Genomic DNA, 21,966 nt, shown 5'->3' with positions numbered 1-21,966 from the left:
AAAAACCAAGCTGGACAGGTTTGCCAACCAAGACATTACCTTCAAAGAAACCAAGGCTCTTTTATTTAAATTCCACATGAGAAAATAGCTGTAGAGAGTTCTGTTTCATCATCTCTCTGTTCTCATAGCAACCCTGATAAACTGGGTTTTATCAGCTGGGAATTGAATTTACACTTTACAGATTACCTGAAGCACAAGACTACACTGTTTCCTTCTAGGCAGGTTTGTGCATTGTTATGTTCCCATCTCCTGCACACACATCAGTTGTGCCCACGACAGATCATGGAGGCATCTGCAGTTCTTTCCTAGGAAACTGTTCCTTTTCCACTTTCTGAGAACATCCTGGGCTGGCAGGAAGCACAGAAGTCACTGTCTGGCCCTTTCCTCTGTCTGTAAGTCACTGGGAATCTGCACAGATTGAACACTAGGGCAGGATCAGGGGAGGTATCATGGAGCTTCTCACCTCCAGTGTGGAGGGACTATTGCTTCCAGCACAGCAACCTCATGGCAACCACACCCTGCAGACCTCAAGAGGCTTTCCCTGCACTGGCTGGACCCAGTAACAACTGAAGGCTCATCTCTCCTGAAATCATTCAGCAGGAAGATGGAACACAATGTGCAGTGTCCAAACCACAGAACAGCAATATTCACTGAACAGGGGCATGAATTAGGAGCAAAGGAAGATTTTGTACTTTTGCCTCAGAGGTCTGCATGAAATGTTTTTGAAAGGTAGGAGATTTTCTTTAATATCAGCCAGTGTGTTGCAGAGAGAACTACCTTCCCATGGGACATACAGGGTGCATTGCAGGAGGGAAGGAATGATGTGAAGAAGGGGGTTGAAATGGAGGAATGGTTGAAGCACTGCTGGGAATTTGGGACCTGAGGTGGGACCCACATGGTGGGAGACTCCAAAGAGGCAGCTTGGACTTACACACATGCAGCTACAACTCCACCACAGACTACTTAGGCCCCCAGCTAGGAAAGAGCCAGAGGGAATGTGACTTCCCAAGGGAGCTGTCAGGTATGGCTGGCAGCAGCAAACTCAAAAATAAAAAATGTTGTGGGTCAATGGAAACCATGGAGGGGCTGCAACTTGAAAGGCAATACTCTGTGAAAGCTCCCTGGGCTGACATGTATTTCCCTGAGGGGAAAATAGGCCATGTTCAGTACAATATTTTAGCCACGTCTATTCCTTCAGCATCACAAATACAGGCAGGACCTCCCCACATGGTTTTTGGGAATTACACTGGGAGGGTCCAAAGGAACTGAAACAGGGTAATGTTCCCCAGTCACTCAGAATGGGCTGTGCCTTACCAATACTCAATTAAATCCCAGCAGAGAGAAACCTGATGATAAAGGAAAGATTTGTGGAGGTGAGGAAGTCACATTGGAGATTGGTTTAGATTAAACTCAGAATTAGGTTCAGTAGGTAGGGCAACTGCCTGAAACCATGAGAGATGAAAGGATTTGCAACAAGATAAGAATGAAATTATGTGATTTCCTCTAATCACTTCAGTCATGGTTCCCAACTTTTTGCAGTTCCCTTTCTGTTCACATGCACTTCTTTCCATTGTCTTTCCCCTTCCCTTTTCTATTTTCATTAATTCTGAATAGGATATTCTGTTTCCAAGAAAATCTGCCAGCCTTCCAATCCAGAACTATATTTACCTAAAAGATTAAAATCTTGGAGCTGAGAATCTCACAGCTAAACAATGCTAAACAGAGCTTTAAGGAGAGATTTATCAAGTGTGGGCAGAGTTTCAATGATTTTTAATCATGTTGACATTGATATAAAAAATTAAACTTTCAGGTGCCAGAAAATATGCAAGAATAAATTCTAATAATTTTAAGATATACAAGACTAGTGTTAAAAACCTTCTTTACATTTATAGCTTTTAGCATTTGAAAAGCCATTTTTAAGCCCCTACTTAGAAAGTAAGTGCAAATGAGTAGTGTTATTGCAGAAAAGTTTGACAAAATATTTTTATGGTTGTAAGAACATCTTAAACAATATAGCCTGTATTATTTTCTGATTTCCTACAACAATTGATTCTTTCTATTGGCATTAATTTAACCTAAAGATATTTATTCAGCCAGTTGATCATATCCTTTCTTCCTTCCTCAATGTAAGGTTTATCTTGAGGATTGATATCTTCTCTTTTGCGATGCACAAACCCATGTGTCTGTCCAGGGTAAATTTTAACTTCATAATCAACTTTACAGCATTGTTTAAGCTTCTGTTCCAGCGAGGTGACCTGTAACACAGAACATTCTATGTTGGCTGAGTACACAGCTAACATGTTCTAGATTTGCAGTCCCAAAACTGTCCTCATTTTTTACTTATCTGAAAGACAGACATAATTTATCCTTGCCACTGTTTTCTCTTATACTGATTTTATATCTAAATGCATTTCTGTTACTGCACTTGTTTTATTTAACTAGGCTTCTTTTTTCCCCAGTAAAATAGCAGCATGTGACTGTACAAAATTCAAAAGAATATTATATGGATTACTATTAATACCTGTAAAGGTAAAAAAACCCTACTGCTCAGCATCATGAGAACTAGTGAATACTGTATGAGTTGCTGCTGATAGACCTCACATAAAAAAAAGTTGGGGCAAGAGTTTGAATTAATTTGAAGTTGAGGGAGGAGGGGCAGGGACAAAGCCAGCAGTTCAAAGTGACCAGAATTTTTGCTAGGAAAGTTAAAGCCAACATCACTCAATAAAAACGTGTTTTCCTTTGATCCCCTTGGCAGATAATCATCTTTCTCCAATCATTCTCCACTCAGGCTCCAGAGAAAGGCTGTTGACAGAGTGACAGAAAGGAGAATCTCTGCAGGACAGTGGAAAAAGGAAAAGGATACCCACAGGATCCTTTTAATTCTCCTGCAACAAGTGATTCCATTGGAACAGGCAGATTTTATGGACCATTGGTATCACTAAAAAGGGTCTCCTATCTTAAACTTGTCCAAAGGCTTTCTTTGGGTTCTTGCTCTTTCCATAGGAACTGATGAAAATCATCCAAATTTTCAAACAGAAACAGAAAATATTTTTAGTGTCATGGTAAAACTTTATGGTTTGGGAATAAGCAATTTAAATTTGTGTAGAAATACTGTAAGAGTTAGTGAAAGAGAAAGAAAAGTGCAAATTAGTCTTCTATTTTGTTTTCATTAAAAACCAAATTACAAAACAAGCATGAAAAACATTAAAAAGACAAATATCTGTGATGGGAAACTCACCTGCTCCAATGGAATAATGTCATCTTTCTCCCCAAAAATGAAGAAGGTAGGATGCAGCAAACTGTGTCTGTCCTCAAAACGGCTGATCACTCCTATGGAAGAAGAAAACATACATACAATGAGTTATGCTGCCTAAAGTAGCTAACACACTACAAAGTCTGTGCAGTGAAACGTCAGAACATTTTGATCAGTTACAGCTGATCAGTTTATAATGAAATGTAACACATTTTGCTTAAAAGTTCCTTTTGTTGTAGAATATTTGCAGTGCCATTAAAGATAAAAGAAGTTGAATGAAAGAGAGACTAGAGACCAGTTCTGTGGGAAAAAATCAGGGAAGAATTGTTACACTTGGACCATTTTTGTGGGTTACTTTGAGCAACTTCTTCTGACCACTGTCAGAGACAGGATTCTGAGAGATGGACAGTTTGGAACTGCTCATCTCTGGCTTGGGAAGGCCATTTTAAAGATAATTGTAAATTTTCATCATTCTACATACATGGTTATGATTTCAGTTTACATATATTTACACTGATATGATTTCATAACAAATTGACATTGCAATTTGGACTACTCAAATATATTTAAATAAAAGTTACAGTAGAATTAACCAGCTGCCACCCAGGCTACTCTGTTCATTCCTGAGATTATTACAACTAAAAAGTAAACTATTAGCAAGTAACACCGTTGAATCGACTCAACTGATCAGTATATCAATGCAGCAAAACAATCCCAATAATACAATCCCAGAACTACCTTCAGTTTGCTTTCACCTCTAATTAATATAAATTGGTCTGAGTTCTGTAGAAGTACAGAGGTTAATAAGAAAAAATATCAAAGGCAGGATAAATGCATTGAGTAATGTGTGAGAGTACAAGGTTTAAATAGAGAGTTAAAAATGGTTCCTATTAGTAATGAGGGACCACTGTCTGAAAGATGCAGAATATGTGCCCAGAAGCCCTTTTGTCATCACCAGCCAAGAGGAACCTCAGCCACAGTGAGGCTGTGGCATTTGGCACTATGTTCACAGATGTGGTCCTGGTCATGCCACTCTTTAAATACACAGATCTTGCTGGGTACACTTAAATGTAAAAATGTGATTGTGCAAAATCCAATCACTTATAGATAATTTGTAATAAAATCACCTTCTTCTGCTAGATGCCACACTGAATTTTGTTACACCAATAGCAGCAATAATATAGAATTGCTTCCTGCACTGGTATTCTGCTCAGAAGGCAGCAGGTATTTTAGGCTTACCATAGACAGACACTCCAGTCTTTAAATGAGGATTTTTCAGCATCAGATGTTGCACTGCTGCTCCACCCCAGCAAAACCCAACGACACCAATCTTCTTGGCACCACATTGGTCCTTTAGATACTTGAGGACAACATCAACTTCTCTGAGACATGCAAATGAAAGGGAATTAAGGCTCTAGCCTGTTTCTCTGGCCTCCTTGGGGGCTGCTACTCAGAGACTGGGTGGCCATCAGTCTGCTTCTGGGATGGAGTGACTGTCATTGCATCACCCCTGGCTTTTCTCTTTCCCTTACTTATCAAATTGTCTATATCTCAACCATAAGTTTTCTTGCTTTGTTTCCCTATTCTCTTCCCCATTCCTCTTGTGGGAGCAAGTGAGTGGTCAGGTTATTGGCTGCTGGCTGGGGTCAACCCACAACACTATAAAATACTTTACTATTATTAATTTCCAAATACAAGACAACCTCCAGGTGAGAAGACAAAGGATAAAATCAGTTTCCCTAGATCATTGTTACTAGGACATGTGGTGAGTTTATGAACAGCAGTCCAATTAACTTCACAAACAGCAGTAGTTATCATATAGGCCAACACAAATAAAAGTTTGAGAACACACTGCCAGTCAAGAGCATCCTGTTATCACAAATGTGACTTATATGCCAAGTATCTCTCACAAGGATGACAAATATTTTATAAAATTGTGGAAGCAAATTTTAAATTGTTTTTCTAAATCAGCGGTTACTTTATGCAATCAAGCTATGTGTCAGATAAAAATGGGAAAAATACAGAAAAGTGGGAAAGCAGTATGCTTTGAACTAGCTGTGATTTGATGGGGAGCAGAAGAGATGTTCCCTTGTTACATAGTGTTTGCATTTGCACACTATCTAAAATCCATGGAATTTGTGCCTTCCTGAGGGATTGAAGTGGCCAAAGTGAGCTGCATTTTCTAGCCCTTGATGGTTCTTTTTTTTTTTTTTAAGTCATTCACTTTGCTTCTACTTCCTGTACAGACAAACACTGGGCACTTTTATTCTTCAAATATCTACTTTTATCCATAAAGCACCATCCATATAACCACGAGCTTGTCTCATGAGCTGCACGAAATTTCTATTTGTGGACATCTAACTAAATTTGACCCACTAATAATTTAGGGTCTAATTTTACATTTTTTCTGAGGCAAAAATTCCTATGAAACACAGATATCCCCTCAGTGGACAAGGAACAATGGCTGTACTTGTCTATTTTGCCGGCATCCCGTGTTTTCACCCAGTCATTGAAAGTTGCCCAGTCATTAGAAGGTTTCCAAGCTTCTTGTCCCACAAAAAAATCTGGGCAGATGGTTCTGCAAGAAAAATGAAAATATTTTATGTCCATGAAATTATACTGGAAAAGGATTATAGAGAAGATCATATGTACTATACAACAAATTCATTTTGCTGATTACATAGTACTTAACCCACACCAAAGCTTTATATCAGCAATCCTCAACATTCTGCATCTAATAAGTAAACTTTGTATAATTTCCAGTTACATTCTGCCCTGTTAAAATTCACTACCTAATTTGATAAATAGTTAACTGCAACTGAATATCCTTGGTGGCTTCCTACCAAATTTAAAAAAAGAAATCCAAAAACAGACCAAAGAAACTACAATTTACACGGTATGTATGTTCAGCCTCAAAGGAACACTAACCTAGTAATACTGGAAAGAGGATACTCAATATGTTTTTCACGTATTTAAGAATTTGTTTCTCTATTTGGCACAAGCTAGTACACTTTCCCTTCATAGAAAGATATTCAGCTTCTTTGGAATTTTTACTATAACAGCCAAGTTGCACAGAGGAAAGGAAGAAGCAGGCTGCTTCACGCTCATGAAGGATGAAAGATGCAGAATAAGAAAACTTTCTGTTTCCCCTCTCTTCTTATGTGCTTACCTACTAAGACTATTAACTATAAAATCTCATTATGGTAAGACTATTCCATTTTTTAGGCCTCTTTCACTTTTTAACCAGAATGCTCCTTGAAAAGAGGGGAGTAGAAAGACCGTGAAATTATATGAGTTTGAATGGTTCATATGAGAAAACAGTTCAACAAACTTTCTTGTTAAAAAGACACTTTGAAAAGAGTAGTGCTTCTTACGTGTATCCATTGGCTGTTAGCATGTCAGCTATGTATCTGGTGTTTGGGAGCTGCCATCCAAAAATGTCGTGAATGACAATCACAGCTTTGTCGGTGCTGGCGGAAGGTTTGCAGACGTACGCCTTGATGTGCCCAACTTGCACCTCCTGCCCTCGGCCTCCGTAGTCAAACCTGTCTCCAATATCACACGGGCAGGGCCTCGCTTCGTTGGCCATGTGTGACACTAAAGGACAACAAATATTCAGTAGAGAAAACCAAACCCTGCCACACTGAAAAGCGCCAGAGGACAGCAGTACCACCCGCTATTGAATTTTTAATCACTGCAGTAATAGGATGAACATGCTCATTGCTGCTTGATCTAAAATGGAGCGTTAGTCAATAAGCCCATTGAGTTATTTAACATAAATAAGATTCTTGTTAGAGTTTCTCATGTTATGAAGTCTTCAGCAGGGACCTGGTACATGCTAGGATTTCCATGCCCTACAGTGAGTAGCACAATAAAAATAAAGTTATAAGCAAGCAGCAAAACAACCACCACAAACTATTTACATAGCAATAAAGCCAGTCCTTCCATTCTTCATCATGTGTATTTTCTCTCAGGAATGCATAGCTCTTTAGTAGACACTAAAGACTTAATACAAGACTCAGCATTTTGAAAGAAAAAAACAACAGCTACTGTGTGGAAAGATATAATTACACATAGATTAAGCATTATATCTTCATCTAGGGACTTAAAATATTACATAACTGAAATTTTCAGTGTCAATAAATCCTTTTTCTGAACAGCTTTAGCCTCAGATGTTGCCGACTTTTGGAAAGGGATGCTTAAGAAAGATGCCAAAAAAAATGTACCAGGACAAGTCAGGGTGTAAAATTGTATTTCTTTAATATTAAATAAAGAATGCATTAAAACTCCAAGACAGGAAAAAAGAAAACTGAACAAAACAAACAAAAAGCTTAAAGTTGAGCCAAATCTTTTATCAAGAAGGTAAGAGTAGGGTATGGTTAATTTTTTTTCAAACTATTGCTTAAATGAAAACAAGTAAATCACAAAGGTCAAAAAGTACCTGCAGAGTCTAACACATCTGTATGTAGCTCCTTGGACTCAAGTTAATGATTTTCTGCCATCAAACTTAGTTTAACCAACTGAGTGAACAGACCTGAATAGCTCCTTTGAATATTCACAGAGCATCTACAAATGATTCAAGAACATGGAAATCATTTAGATAAAGCTTTGCCCAAGGTCTCTACAAATAAATCATGTATATTACCATAGAAACTTTGCTAGTAAAGAAACAAGGATCTTCAAACTTGACTGTGTCAAAAATACAGACAGAAAAAAAAAAAAAAAAAACAATTACTGAACTGTTTCTGGATAAGTGGGACTTAAAGATTTGTGGCAGTAAAGGGACAGCTTTAGGAAAGCCAGCAAACAACTTGGCAGTCAGAAAAACTGGAGAAAATTCCGGAGGCCAATATATTCTGGATTCATACACTTTAAAATCCAGAATTTCCCAAGCAGTATCACCAGGGCTAGATTGTAGATATGAGGAGATTTCACTTCTGCAATCAGTTCAAGACAAGCTGTGTTTAAAAGCTGTATTATCTCTGGGCACACATCTACACTTGTATCCTATCTTTTCTTTTCTAAATAAACCAATCCCGTAAGTGTCCTTTATTTCCTTACATGTTGTGGTCTCACATATAGGACTTCTAATTTAAAATAAGTTTACCAAGAAAAAATGAATGAGTAAATGAGCATATAAGGCAAAATACAGTGCAAATACATAATAGGAAAAGCTCATAACTAATTTTCCATTCACAAACTGTTTCCTTTTGATTAGACTAAATTAAAAAATATAACAAAAGCAGGGATTAGATATTAAAGAAACATTTTTCAGAACTCCAGAAACACAAACACAATGCCCTTACCAGTATATCCTCAAAGGCTTTAATTGAAAACATTTTGTACTATCTGATAAAATGGAAAGCAACACACAGAACATGAAATATTTAAGGATGTAGATATATTCACTGATGAAAACATCTCCAGATACAAAACTGTGAGGGGTAGCATTGGCTTGTATGGTTTATAAGCCCTATAAACTTGCAGGTCTGTAGCACAGGCAAGACGCTTCAGTGCTTCTGCATCTGCTGTAGTACATACAAATAGCATCTTTTTCCATTTCTGGGATGCTATTGAAACACCACGTAAAAATTAACCCCCAAGTGCATTTAGATGAGCTTTCACTCTGCCTGCAAATAAAACGAAAGTCTCCCGAATATGCTGAGTCACACCTCGCCAGCATTTGTTCCACGTTTCTGGGAAAAAAGCCGTGGGTTTCAAATACAGCCCGAACAGACCTAGACATACCTGTGGCACTGCAGGTGTGCGAGAGAGCAGGAGCAGGATGCAGGAGCTCAGCCCGGATGGCTGCGGCGGAATTGGATCCCCAAACAAAGCGCTAACTCACAAAACCAGAGGGTGAGCGAGGATCAGGTTCCTTTAAAAGAGTTACATAAGCCGTGCCTTTATCTTTGTGCCTGGAGGAGTGACGAGGGACACTCTTTTTAAAGCTGTTCCTTTCGCTGCGGGCGTAGGCGGGGTGTGCTGCCATGGGGAGCACCAAGCCTTCTCCTGAACTCACACGGAATGGTATTCACCCCTGGAGGGCTTTTCCTTTCCGTTTCGAAAACATGTTGATTTAGCTGAGCAATCCATCTAACCTCCTTTGGGTTTTTTTTTAAAGGGTACGTGTTTTTAAATGTTGGGGTCACACGACTTTGAAACATTACATTGGCATGATTAGTTCATTAGTTTATTCATCCATGGGCCAAAGGCATTTTTAAAGTCATCACTGGGGTGAGGTAGTGAAGACATCCTTTCAAAGCTCTATACTAGACAAAGCTTACACACTACAGGAAAAAATATTTTCAGAATGAAAATAAGTAGCATGTAGAAAAGTAATAGCTTTCTAGATTGCTGCACCTCCAAGCTATACAGTAAATGTTTAAAATACAGACATTTTTATCCCATCACAGGATATTTTATACTTTTTTTTATTTTCATTTTTAATCTCTGGCTGACCCTTGTATCCTTCCCATTCTCCTGATTTTCTTTTTATGGGATTATTAGGATTATTTTTTAAAGACCTTTAGCTAAATATATTAGCAATCCAAAATACCCTGTTTCCTCATGGGTGTGTCTATAAAGGAGACTTAATGCATGCTAGTCTACCAGACTTTTGTCTTAGAGGTTTAGTCCTCATATGTTATGTGCTTGCTCATATTCTAAGCAACTTCATTAGTGCTCTTTGTTTGCAATCCCTAAAATAAAGCTAAACAAATGAAAAAAAGCCCATTCAAGAATTCCAAAGTCATAAGGCTCAAAACCCAGCTCTTTTGTTTTATGTTTTTAGCTCTTCCCACTTGTATGCCACAAATTATAGCACACAAGGACAGGAGGTACTCCATATCAACTTTAGAGAACAGCAGTCAAATAAATGGGAGAAGAATTGTGAGTTTTCTAGATGGCAGAAATGCTTACAGAACCTTCTCTCCACTAGAGCTGTTCAACCACATTTCCACTTTCTTAGTCATGTGGTCCTGGAAATAACTATTTGTACAAAAGACTATTCCACTTTATCTTAATATAAAGATTAAATGTTGGAAACTAAACTGCTTTTAATTTGATTTCCTTTTGTTTCATGTTCCTGGATAGGCAATCCATGCTGATTTTTCACTTAGAAGTCAATACTTAATGCATCCATGATCTTCCTACATATGTTTGCCTGCACTTCTTGATGTAAACATGTGCCTCTTTCAGATTTCACATTTCCAGCTCTTACTCAGAGACTTACAGTTTTATCATGAATATTTGGATGCACTTCTGGTAACAATAATATATATTATATAATATATATAAAATACACATTTATAAAATAACTATGATAATATGGTTTGGTAGCTATCTACCCTTTCATTTCACGAAAATACTGCATGTCAGTTTGGTTTTTTTCCCTTTTGCTTAGTCACAGCGTTAGTGTTACAGTTCACATGCCATTCCAGAATTTATGAATGACTGCTGTTCTCTAAATAGATGTCCTGATCGTCCTCTCCCACATAACAAACCTTTTAACACTAAAGGAGCACCATTAATGTGAAGTTATCCATGTTTGACACTGGGGCAATTAAGGCACTGTACACTTCCAGGCTTCAGCATTCTTCTCCTACAAAATATGTGTTATGACAGCTGTATCACTCAGGAAACAGCTGCATTTGGATATTACATATAGGTGGTGTCACATGGAAATCAACAGTTAACCAGCAGTTTCGGATCAGAATTCTCTGAAGACCTCCCTGTGAGGAAGATGGAGGACCATTAGCAGCATGTAAAGTAGGAAAACATTAACAATCCCATTAAGAGAAATACAGGTCATTAGCACTGTCTTTACATAACAGACGCTACAAAAAATATTTCTCTGACAGTATATTTAATTTGAGATACTGTCATTAGTAAAATTAAGACCGCCCTAAATTACATTTTTCTCCCCATTTAAATGGCATACAGTCTTTATCTGTAGCACTGAAAAGGTGAGAAGGGACATACACTCATGTTTGGTTTTCTTATAGCTTTAGAAGTACCAGCACCTGATGAAGATAGGAGGCAGCTGGTTTCAAACAAATGATCAAGAGCCTTTCTCCCACTTCAATTGTGAGGCATAACTAAACCATGGAAGTCACTGTCACAAGGTGTGCTAGAGCTCAGAAATTCAAGCAAGTTCCAGAAGGGTCTGGCAAATCCACAGACTCTGGGTCCACCAGCAGCGATTTGACACAGTTGCAGGAGTGGCATTAGAAATTTCCAGCTCAGAAATGCCCTGAAGCACAGGTAGCCAAGATATTTAGCAAGGAGGGGTTTTCCCTACTGCTGGCCACAAATGGAGGATGGGTGCTGAGGTGGATGCAGTCTTGAGCTGATGCAACATGGAGAATTTTGAATTGCTGACAGAAAAATTAAGGAACAAGATACATCATACAAAAATATGGATTGTTTTTCAAATATGAGATTTCTTCTTCAGGCAGCAGCCATGGTTGTATGCCTCACACTAAAATGTCCTGTCTGCACATTGCATTGCACACTTCAATCCCTAAACTGATCAGTTTAGGAATCTATAGTATTTCACAGAGCCACAGGTAATCCAAGAAAGTAGAACCTCCTCTGAAAAACCTTAGCCACAAATTTTGAAACAATATGTGCTCTCTTAAATCACCTGCTAAATACACATCTGCCACCAGGCCACAAGTCCAAAAAAGCTTAATCTGTCCAAATGAGCTTCACCAAACAATGTGTTTGTGTTCCTAAATTTTGGGCTTGTGATTTATTTGGAACATAGATGAACAAGAGCCAAAATATAAGCATTAATCTACCATTAGTCTAACTTCAAACATTGACATGAATCTCAGGGAACTGGAGAATATTTCAAAGCATGTTAAAGCATGACATCCATTTTTGCAGTCATATTCTAGAAAATTGTTAAAAGCAGCCCTCCCAATTGCAAATTGCATGGACATAACGAAGGTATTTCCTATATGTGAAATATATGACAGTGCCACATACACTATAACTCAACACAAAGCCTCTAACAGACACATATGGATGCAACTTGTCACATCCTATATGATTTATGAGTTCCTAGGACCAATAGAAAAAAGTGTCATACAGCAAACGATAGGTCCCTATGCAGATTGCTCCAAAACAGCAGTGGGATTTTGATAAAACATTTTTATTTGGGTTAGTAACCATACTTTTACAGAAGAAAGAGACTTATATATATATATCTGTGTGTGAGTGTGTGTGTGTGTGTGTGTGTGTGTGAGTGTGTGTGTGTGTGTGTGTGTGTGTGTGTGTGTGTGTGTGTATGTAATTATTTGCCTAGGTTACCTTAGCCCTTCTATGTCTAGTTCAATTTTTCTGCTTGTATTTTTTGATCTTCAAGCACTATTAGGAGGCTGAGTTTTACCTTACAATTTAGGATGGAAATTAACACATGCAGAAATCAAAGATTATGGCAGTTACTAGCATATTTGATGAAAAGGAATTAAGTCATCTTTTTCAGCAAAAATGAAAAATTTAGGGTTCATGAGATTGGATATATCATCAGAAACTTTGATTAGTCCTAGAAAAGATGGAAACAAAATCTTTGATTGACATTTAGGGGAAATCCAGACTCAAATAGAGTGAAATTTTCCTATCTCACTCAGTATGTAGCCATATGTACTAGCTTTACTTTGAAGCTTCTGGTATCATGGCTCTTCAAAGGACACCTTTCCAGATTAGAACTATATTTAAGTCTGTTTCTTACTATAGACTGAATATTTGAATAAGACTTCAAAGACATCTCCCATGCATACAAACTTGAGTTCTGTCAAACTGACTGGGAAAAACAGTCAGTCCAAAATGTTCAGTCTAAGAACATCAGGAAAGGGCAGCTCAACTATCCCAGCTTCTTGAGCAGAGCACAAAAGGAAAGCTGGTGTTAAAATAGCTGCAATCTAACTTTACAGAGCAGCTACAACAGAAATAACACTCTCTGCTCCTGGGTGAAGTCCTGGCTTTGCAGTGTGCAGGGCAGTAGTAAACAGGAAAAAGGAAGCTAAATTGGGAAAGTGACCCAAGGACAACATGTTTGTCTGTCCAGATCCAAAAAAAGGGCATGGCTGCTATGACCCATTCCAAAACTAGGAACCAATATCCTCCCCACCATCTTCTTCGCATAGTATCCTTCCAACTCTGCTAAAAATATCTGTCTTCATCAGGTGATAGCCTCATTTGAAAAACTCATGCTACATCAAGTCGTTAGGCTGCACAATACACTTATGCATGTGTACCTGCTTGTAGGACATCCTTGGATTTACCATAGAGAGATGCACCGGCCTTTAATTCCGAGTGTGTGATCATCAGGTGACCTACATCAACACCACCCACTCAAAAACTAATGACCCCTAATTTCTTTGCACCACACTGCTCCCTTAGGTAGTTCAGGACAGCATCAGCTTCTTTGGATCATGTAAGAAAATGAAAATCAAGTAATCACAGTAAAACCAGTATTTGAAAATATGAAAATATAGAGATGCGTATGACTGTCACCATATTATGCTAATACTATATTTTATTTTGCATACTTTAACTAGTTAATTATTTTGGGTAAATGTTAGAGGTTGCTATCTGATATCATCAGAAAGAGGAAAAAAAAAATCTCAATGGGATTCAATAAAAAAAAGCAATGTAACAAACAAACAAACAAAGAAAACCTAAAGGGATGGGAAAGGATGGATATTGACTACATGCCTTCCTGAGAGTTAAAAAAGCTTACCATCCTATGAGAAGTTGGACAAATTTTTGCTTTGTAAATTTTGATAGAAAATTAATAAAAACCTCTCTAGAAAATATTAGTGGCCAGTGAAAAGGCTGACAATAACTGTAAATTGTCATCTGGGATATTTGTCGCAGAGAAGTCAATGTAACAAACACGGTAGATGTTTTCAGAATTTACAAGGTAGCCTGGAATACTTCTTGCCGAGATGCTGTGTTCTGAAAATACCCGTTTACCCCTGCAGCAAGTGTCACCGAGCTGAGACAGTGGGAGCAGGGTGCCAGTTCAGGCTTTTACATCACCTCCAGGCTGTTCCCAGCCCCAGCTCCTCACCCCCTTGGGCAGCGGTGAAATTCCCCAATAAACCAGCCTCTCAAACACAACGTTATCTGCCAACACACAAACACACACAACAAGCAAATTAAGTGCCAAGAAATTCTTTCCTGACTGGAGCTGACACCCGAAACGTGTGAATTGCCTGTAAGAAATGCCAGGCAGCACCCAACCCTGCCTTCCCACTGCAGCAGGCAGGGGACAGATTCCAAGCTAAAAAGTTTCCAAGACAACTGACTGCTCTGAGACATGAGCACTCTGGAAATGATTCAGTTATGTGTCCCATAACCTTCTCAGCAAATACCCAACCTCAGCAACGTTCGATGCAGCTACTCCCAATAATGTGAGATATTTGCTCTCCCAGGAGAGTTAATTAGTGTGGCCTCTAATTAGTCTGAGCCCTTCTGAGTGTTGCCTTGCCAGCAGCTTCCCCCCGTGCTATTAAGGGAGCAGAGCCTGCTAGTGACAGGTCTTCGCTGATAAATGTGCAGGCAGTGTTGCACACAGGAGGAGAAGGTGTGATACTGCTCCTGGCTCCCAGCACCATGATCCCTAGGGAACCACTGGCCCTCACTCTGCCTGATGATGGAGCCATCACATCCCTGGGGACAATTACACCATGCTGGGAGACATCTCTGGCACAATCAGTAACTCCTTCTTTCCATACAACGCCTTAAAGGATCAGTCTGTTAGACTCAGCGAGACGCCAGATCGGAATTACGGTTTCTCACAAAACCACTGAGCACATTCAAACTGGGCTTTTTAAAGCAGAGGAAGCAACTTTTGTCAACAGCAGATCACAAAAATTCTCCACAAAGGTGCTACTAAGAGAGTTGTCCTTGAATTCTCTTCAAGGCAAAATCATTGATTCCATCCACTTCTAGGAAGTAATTTCAAAAGGACACTTTTGCTAGTGTAGCTAAAATAGCTGCACCCAATCTCAAACAAAACAAGAACAAAAGAAACCCCAAACAAAAACAAACCAAACAACAAAAAGTGGGAAAAGGCACTTTCTGACAGCAGCAGGCAATGTGATCTCCAGCTCCCTGGCATTTTACTTGTGTATTTTCCTACCATCTCAAGTTTTCAGCCAATTCTCAAATTCAGACTACTCATCAGAAAGTTTCTAAACTTCTCTTCCTGAAAAAAGTCTGGGCAGCTGGCTCTGCACACAGAGATACAAAAATCAAAATTTGATTAATTAGTCACACACTGAGATTTTTTTTTTTTTTTGGCCCTTCATTGCATGGAAGGTTTCTACCCAGATAAAATTTTGATATCTTTTTTCTTAAGAAAGTAATGTTTTAAATAACATTGTTACCTATTCCACAGAAATAATTATGACCATTAGAAAACATTTAAATATATCAATAAATGCTTTTTTTTTTTTTCAATGACTAAACCACAAAATACATTCTGTGATACAAATCTGGAAAATATTAATCTCTTATCTGTATTTTACCTGGGTGTGAATTAATAATTTGAAACTACACACAGTAAAGGAACACATGATCTTGTAAAAGATGATAAAACTATGCCCTGATTACAAAAAAATTACATTTTGCATAGAACATACAGCATTTAACATATACTCATCACTGATGGGTTCCATGTAAACCAAGACAATTACATAAAATAGTTGTTTACTACACAGCACATTGCAAAGCTTACTTATGAGATAGAAAAAACCAAAACAACAGATGCCTTGTGGACTGAGGTCAGCAAAGAACAAGCGAAGGGAACCTGTGTGGGAAGAAGAGGAGCAGTGTTTTACTCATTTGGTGACTGGAAAAAGGGAAGTGCAGTAAGACCCACTCAGTAGTGAGTTCCTGCATCACGGGGTTCAAACCCTGGCTCAGGATGACCTTGGCTGAGATGTGTCTCATGACCAGCAGAGTTGTGACAGCACACTCACCAGTGGAGGACACAGTTTCCTCGTGCAGAAGAGGCTCTGGAGGCTGCCATCACATGGTCACCACCATGTGCTGCTGTGTGCTCTCCCAAGCCCATCCCAGCCGGAAGCAATGGGATTCCTGGGAAACAGCAATCATCCTTCACTTATTAAAATATCTTTGGCTCTCTCTGTCCACAGACACACCTCATGGATGTTATTGAACATGGTGAAATGACTGGATTGGTTTGGCCTAAATCAGACTGAACTATGTAGCAAGCCTTTCTTTTTCTTCACCTTGTTTCATCATTTCTGTAATTTCTATTTTAAAAAAAGACCCAACAGTGACATCCAGTGTCACTATCTGATTAGGAACGACGAATAATGCAGCAACACATGCTACCTGTTCCAAGCAGCAAGAAGAGACAATTTATTGAAAAGCCATGGCAGATATATATAGGACAGATCACGAAAAACAAAGTAGAAAAGACTCATCGGTCTGAGAAGGCAACACCTCTTTGAAAACATGCTTTCTGCAGAAACATCACAAGACACTCACACAGCTCGGTGGTCAATACCAGGTGTTTATCTGTGTTGTTCTTTCTTCTTTCCTTGTTTTGTCTCTGAGAAAGATCCCCAGCCTGGGAAAGATCCAGGCTGAAGCTGAGAGAGTCAACAGCTTGGGAAAAACCTGGGCTAAATTTTTCCAAGAGCCTTCAGCAGTGTCCTCAGTCCAGAGCACAAATGTATTTTGAAATGTGTGGGCAAAACTATGCAGTCTTTGGATAAGGATCTGTCGGAAACACACAGTGTTTTGAAAGAAAGTGCTTTGAAACCCATGCAGAAGATCGGATCACTCAAACAGATCTAATAAGGCAATATTAGCCATCAGGCTTAATTTGGTCTCTGAAATGGAGTTCCATAGCTCCTCAACCCATACTGCTCTAGGAAAAATCCCTCTACTTTCCTCTCAGTAAACATTGGTGCACCAGTTCAGCAGCATCTTGAAGACACTTCAACTTCTCTTCGTTCAGACACTGCTGCCTGAAAACACTCAGTTCTCATGAAGCCTTCTTCCCTTGACCACTGCATTCGTAACAGTTCAGATGGAGGGAAAGAAGATATCCCAAAACCAAGTATGGCATAGCATGAATCATACAGAAAATTTGCAAGGTAGTATGGAAAAATACCAATTGGTCAGACACTGGGCACATTGGGCAGAGCAGACTCTGGCTGTACCAAAGCAGTAATTTGCCAGTGTCATAGCAGTGATTTGCCAGTATCCTCCACAGCACGAAGGGCGTGTGTCCAGTCTCTCACGTTGAGAATATTTTAATTTGGTCACAGGACAAATATACTTCCAAACATGGAGCAGAATGTCAAGTCCTCAGGAAAGACAGGGAGCAGACAATAGACCTTTGCATCGTTCCAGTGTGTCAAAAAGCCCTAATGCTTGCAAAGGTAGAGGTTTTTTTTCTCCAGAGGCAGTTTCTCCTTTCAGTTCCACAGACAGATCTCAGCCACACCACAACTGTCTGCTGACATCTGGCTTCCCTCATGCTCCATAGGCTCAGGGTATTAAAGGCACTATCTCTCCAAACTAGGCTCAGGGTATTAAAGGCACTATCTCTCCAAACTAGATTTCTACAGACTCATGTGGAGGTTTGCCTTTTGGTACTGCATGCCTGTGCAAATGAATGTCTGTAATGTATAAAGCAAAGGGAGTACATTGCACTATATCCAGTTACTGCAAGGTTTTTTATGTTTTTGGAATTTAGGTGTTGCAGGACATTGAAAATGAATGTGAAAGTGTTGAAGGGGGAAGGAGATCATATTTAATATCCATGTGTGCATATGAACCATTCACATGCACATATTCTCTATCATATTCAAAATATATTACATTTATTCATATTTCTTCTGATAGAAATTTTTTTAAAATCCCATCATATAACTCAGATTGAATTACTTTATTTTTAAAAGGCTTGCAAGAACAGAATATATACTTGTGTTTCAGGACACACTATTTTTAAAAGCCATCACTTTGCTAGGAAAATAAGCAAAATCACTTTTTACTGCAGAGTGTTTTCAATATTCTACACATTCTATGTGCACAATCACTTCTGTAAACAGCAAAGAATGAAGGAATCATCCTGTACTCTGCCATGCTCCACAACAGTGTTCCTCTTTGGGTTTGTATTATGGAAATATATTGCTCAAACTGCTCTGGTAATAGTTTCGTTTCCCATATAACAGTTCTGATGTAAGGCTAGAAATCATAGAGTAGGATTTCTTGGAGAATAAAAGATTTCTTACATGTATCCATTAGTTGTTAGCATATCAGCCATGTATCTGGTGTTTGGGAGTTGCCATCCAAATATATCATGAATCACAATCACAGATTTGCCTGTGCTGGCAGATGGTTTGCAAACATACACTTTGATGTGCTCAACTTGTAGTTCCTGCCCCACAGCCCTCATAGTCAAATCTCCAGTATCACACGGGCAGGGCCTCATTCATCAGCCATCTAGGAATCTGCAGGAAAGCAGAAATGAAAACCAGTTGTTATCTGCAATAGCAACTATGATTATGAGTCAATCTTCATGCAGTCCTCCCCAGCCCCCTCCAGACACCTAATAATACCCACTTGGTACAACAAGGTTGGAAGGGAAATTCCAGGTGTTTACTGTAAACAGGCTGTTGACATGTTTATGCGATAAATATTCATGAATTTCAGGTCAGTCAGCATAACCCATGAGGGTGTTAAGGCCAGAAGAAGGGTTTATATCAGTCCACCACTCCTAGCTTGTGCCTGGAGCCATTCAGCATGTGATAACTACATTTCCATGTGATGTTGTCACGCACTGTGCTCCATAACCCTCCTCTCATGTGGTCGTGCAGTTCCCCCTCACACTGGCACCTGGTAACCTCTTGCTGTAACTCCTGTGGGACCTCACTGTCATCATGCTGTTTTTGACTACTGTTCCCCTGAACCTTTCATTCTGTGTCCCCTTTCCCTTCCTCTTTAGGGAACCCAAAGCTGCTGCTTCCCACATGCATTTTGCTGGTGTCTTGTGTCCCCTGTCACATCTAATCCTTTCCCAGGGAACCCCTATCATTAACTGGCACCTCTAAAGGTTCTAATAAATCAGCTTGAAGAAGATAAATCAGCAGAGGGTTTCTTTGTAAGCTATAAACTGTGCAATCTGAACTGAGAGTGGTCAGAAGAATAGAGACATACACCAGTGCTGTGCACTTAACACATCCTCATACAGCACAGATATGTAATTTCTCCAGAGGTGCACATTTTAAAGGACAAGCTAGAAACTTTCTCCTCAAGTCAAGAAAGGTTTCTATAGAGTTTATGACCTAGGAGGTCATCTCAGAAGAAACTCTCAGGCTCAGTTTAGTTTCTCATATCTTTTGACAGGAGACAGGCCACTGTAGCATCTCAAACTAACATTTGGTGATCCCTACTCTTCCCCTTCACAGTCATTAGATAGTCATACAGAGAGCATTTATTCTACCCTAGTCTGAGAAGCTGTTTAACCTTGCTCTGCTGTCACTCTTAACTGATCAAAATGCAACTGTTTGCTTATTCCCATGTAAATGTATGTACTGGAACAATATTCCTTGGTCTGGCTGGTCCCCTTATTAAAGCGAAGTGCAGCATGCTGGCAATAAAAATCAAATGCACTCTTCAATGCTTTGTTTAGAATATATCTTAGTTATTTTTCCCAGTCTAGATTTTCTAATTAAAATAGATGTCAAATAAGACCTTTAATACACCTCCAATAATCCCCCTTCAATTTCTCTGCTACAATTGTAATGCAGTAAATGGTATTAAAAACAGTTTCAAGATTTAGTTTATCACATAAACCCTCTCTAGAAAATGAAACCAAATATCATAACAATTTGGGTAAGACCCAGTTTGGGTAGAGTATTATCTGTGAATTTCTAATATTGCAGCCACAGCACAACCGTGTCTATGCTGTTCTTTCACCCACAGCAATGAGCCTGGGGCTGTAGCATCAACACAAAAACAGGTAGCAAGACTCCAAACAGCACTAGTTGGAAATGCTTCTCTGCCTCTCCTTCATCCGTCTCTTTATTATTCCCATTGCTCATCAGTGCTTGTGCAGTTTCTTCTATGGCATGTCATCAAGTCGTCTACTCCTCATTTTCTCATGCGGCACAGGAGTGCCAGACAGAAATCTTTCTCCACAATACTTCATTCTATAGTAGAGGCTTCTCTACATCTGGTGAGCACTGGTGGTGCTTGGATAGCAGAAATTCAGATTTACTAGCTGCTATTCTTTGAATACTACTTCTCCAGTGACAAAATATTTGGGCTGCCCCTCTCAATTGAGTTTTAGTTTGCTGAGGAATTTTAAAGTGATTTTGCACTATTTGGCCAATCAAGTTTGACAGAGAATTGCAAGGAGATTAACTCAGCATTTTGGAACTAATACTGTTTGCCACAGTTAAAATTACTTTAAGTAGTTTATTGCAATTCTGTTTATATTTGCTTGTATTGAAAGAAAGATGTGACTCATGATGAGCAAGCATAAAGAGAATACCCTTGGGTTAAAATTCAAATCACACTTCTTCCAACTTACTGACTTATCAAGCTCTAATGATATCCCAAGGTAATTTGATTTTGCTACACACAGGAAATAAACTGATAAATATTCAGTAGGGCAAAGTAAAACATTGGGTGTGATGATACTTATGACAAGCAATGTTTTCTCTGAATAACTACAGGGTCCTAATGAGAGGGTGACATTCCACCTTTTATCACAACCCAACAGGCTGGTGCCTTGCTGCACACAGAGACAACAGCATTCAACAGCTTTGCTTGCTGCAGCTTCCACTTACTAGGAAGCCAGGTTTCCTCTGACACTGGTGTACTTTTACTGCAGGATTTAACAGGGACCATTCAGAGTGTTGATTACTGTAATTAGAGCCAAAGTCTCTAAAAGTCTTCTTTGTGCCTGTCAAGGAAAGGGGCCCCATCTTGTGGGCATTTCCTGGAGCAAGTATGGTCTAGCTGTGAAGCTGTTAACCACAGTGCTGTCAATGCAGAGCTGAAAACAAGCTGTGATAATCAGCTGCAACAGATCTTGTCAAAAGTGGAGTTGTGCTGTGGCTGGGAAGTGCAGAAACCTCCTTGTTCCTTCTGTTAAGGCAGAACATCCTCCTGTTTCTGTAGGTATGGGGCATCCTGCCTCAATACAGCTTTTAAAGAAGGACCTGAAGGGCACTTTTATGTACTACTTGCAAACTCCTTACCTGCTCACTGAAGAAAGGGAATTAGAAAAGAGAAGGGTGAACAAAGATGAGGGCAGGGCATCCACCACCAGTGAGGTCCACTAACCAACCCAAGGAACAATTTCTCAGGCACTCCAGAGCCGTGGCACGTGTGGCCACATGCTGTGAGCAGCAGCAGAACCTGGATGCCCAGAATAGCTGGGGACACCCTGTGCCAGCCCTGGTGACCCATGTCTTGGTGCCTTTGGAGAAGAGTGCAAGCAGCCTTTCACGTCTCTCCTATAAAATCTGTTTATACAATGTGCAGCTGCATCCCACACACACTATCCCACACCCACAGCACCTGGATCATAGGGACACATGTCACCTAAACAGGCTTCCCACTGAATGCTTATTTTTAAGATGTGTTCTATTTGGGAAAACAGACAGGAAAAAGCTGTTGCCCATGCAGTGCATGTTTCTATC

At 39.4% G+C, this 21,966-nt stretch overlaps 1 protein-coding gene across 4 annotated transcripts; it reads right to left on the bottom strand.

Moving 5' to 3' along the window:
- Positions 1-1,749: 1,749 nt before the first annotated feature.
- Positions 1,750-9,315, bottom strand: LOC306799736 (carboxymethylenebutenolidase homolog). Of its 4 annotated transcripts, XM_079301177.1 has the most exons (7): positions 9,005-9,315; positions 7,698-7,822; positions 6,631-6,853; positions 5,727-5,834; positions 4,496-4,638; positions 3,242-3,333; positions 1,750-2,255 (listed from the first exon to the last, which is right to left on the bottom strand). In XM_079301177.1, the coding sequence occupies exons 3-7, from the start codon at positions 6,843-6,845 to the stop codon at positions 2,076-2,078; spliced, it is 738 nt and encodes a 245-aa protein (XP_079157303.1). In that variant the 5' UTR covers positions 6,846-6,853; positions 7,698-7,822; positions 9,005-9,315; the 3' UTR covers positions 1,750-2,075. The 4 variants fall into 4 exon arrangements, with proteins under 4 accessions (XP_079157303.1, XP_079157304.1, XP_079157302.1 ...); XM_079301178.1 differs by lacking the exon at positions 7,698-7,822 and having other exon boundaries at positions 9,005-9,309; XM_079301176.1 differs by lacking the exon at positions 9,005-9,315 and having other exon boundaries at positions 7,698-8,795.
- Between the last annotated feature and the right edge of the window lie 12,651 nt (positions 9,316-21,966).

The sequence above is a fragment of the Erithacus rubecula genome, assembly GCF_903797595.1.
Source record: "Erithacus rubecula genome assembly, chromosome: 3".
Lineage (NCBI taxonomy): Eukaryota > Metazoa > Chordata > Aves > Passeriformes > Muscicapidae > Erithacus > Erithacus rubecula.
The sequence above is the reverse complement of the archived record's forward strand: the minus strand, read 5'-3'. Positions and strand labels throughout refer to the sequence as shown.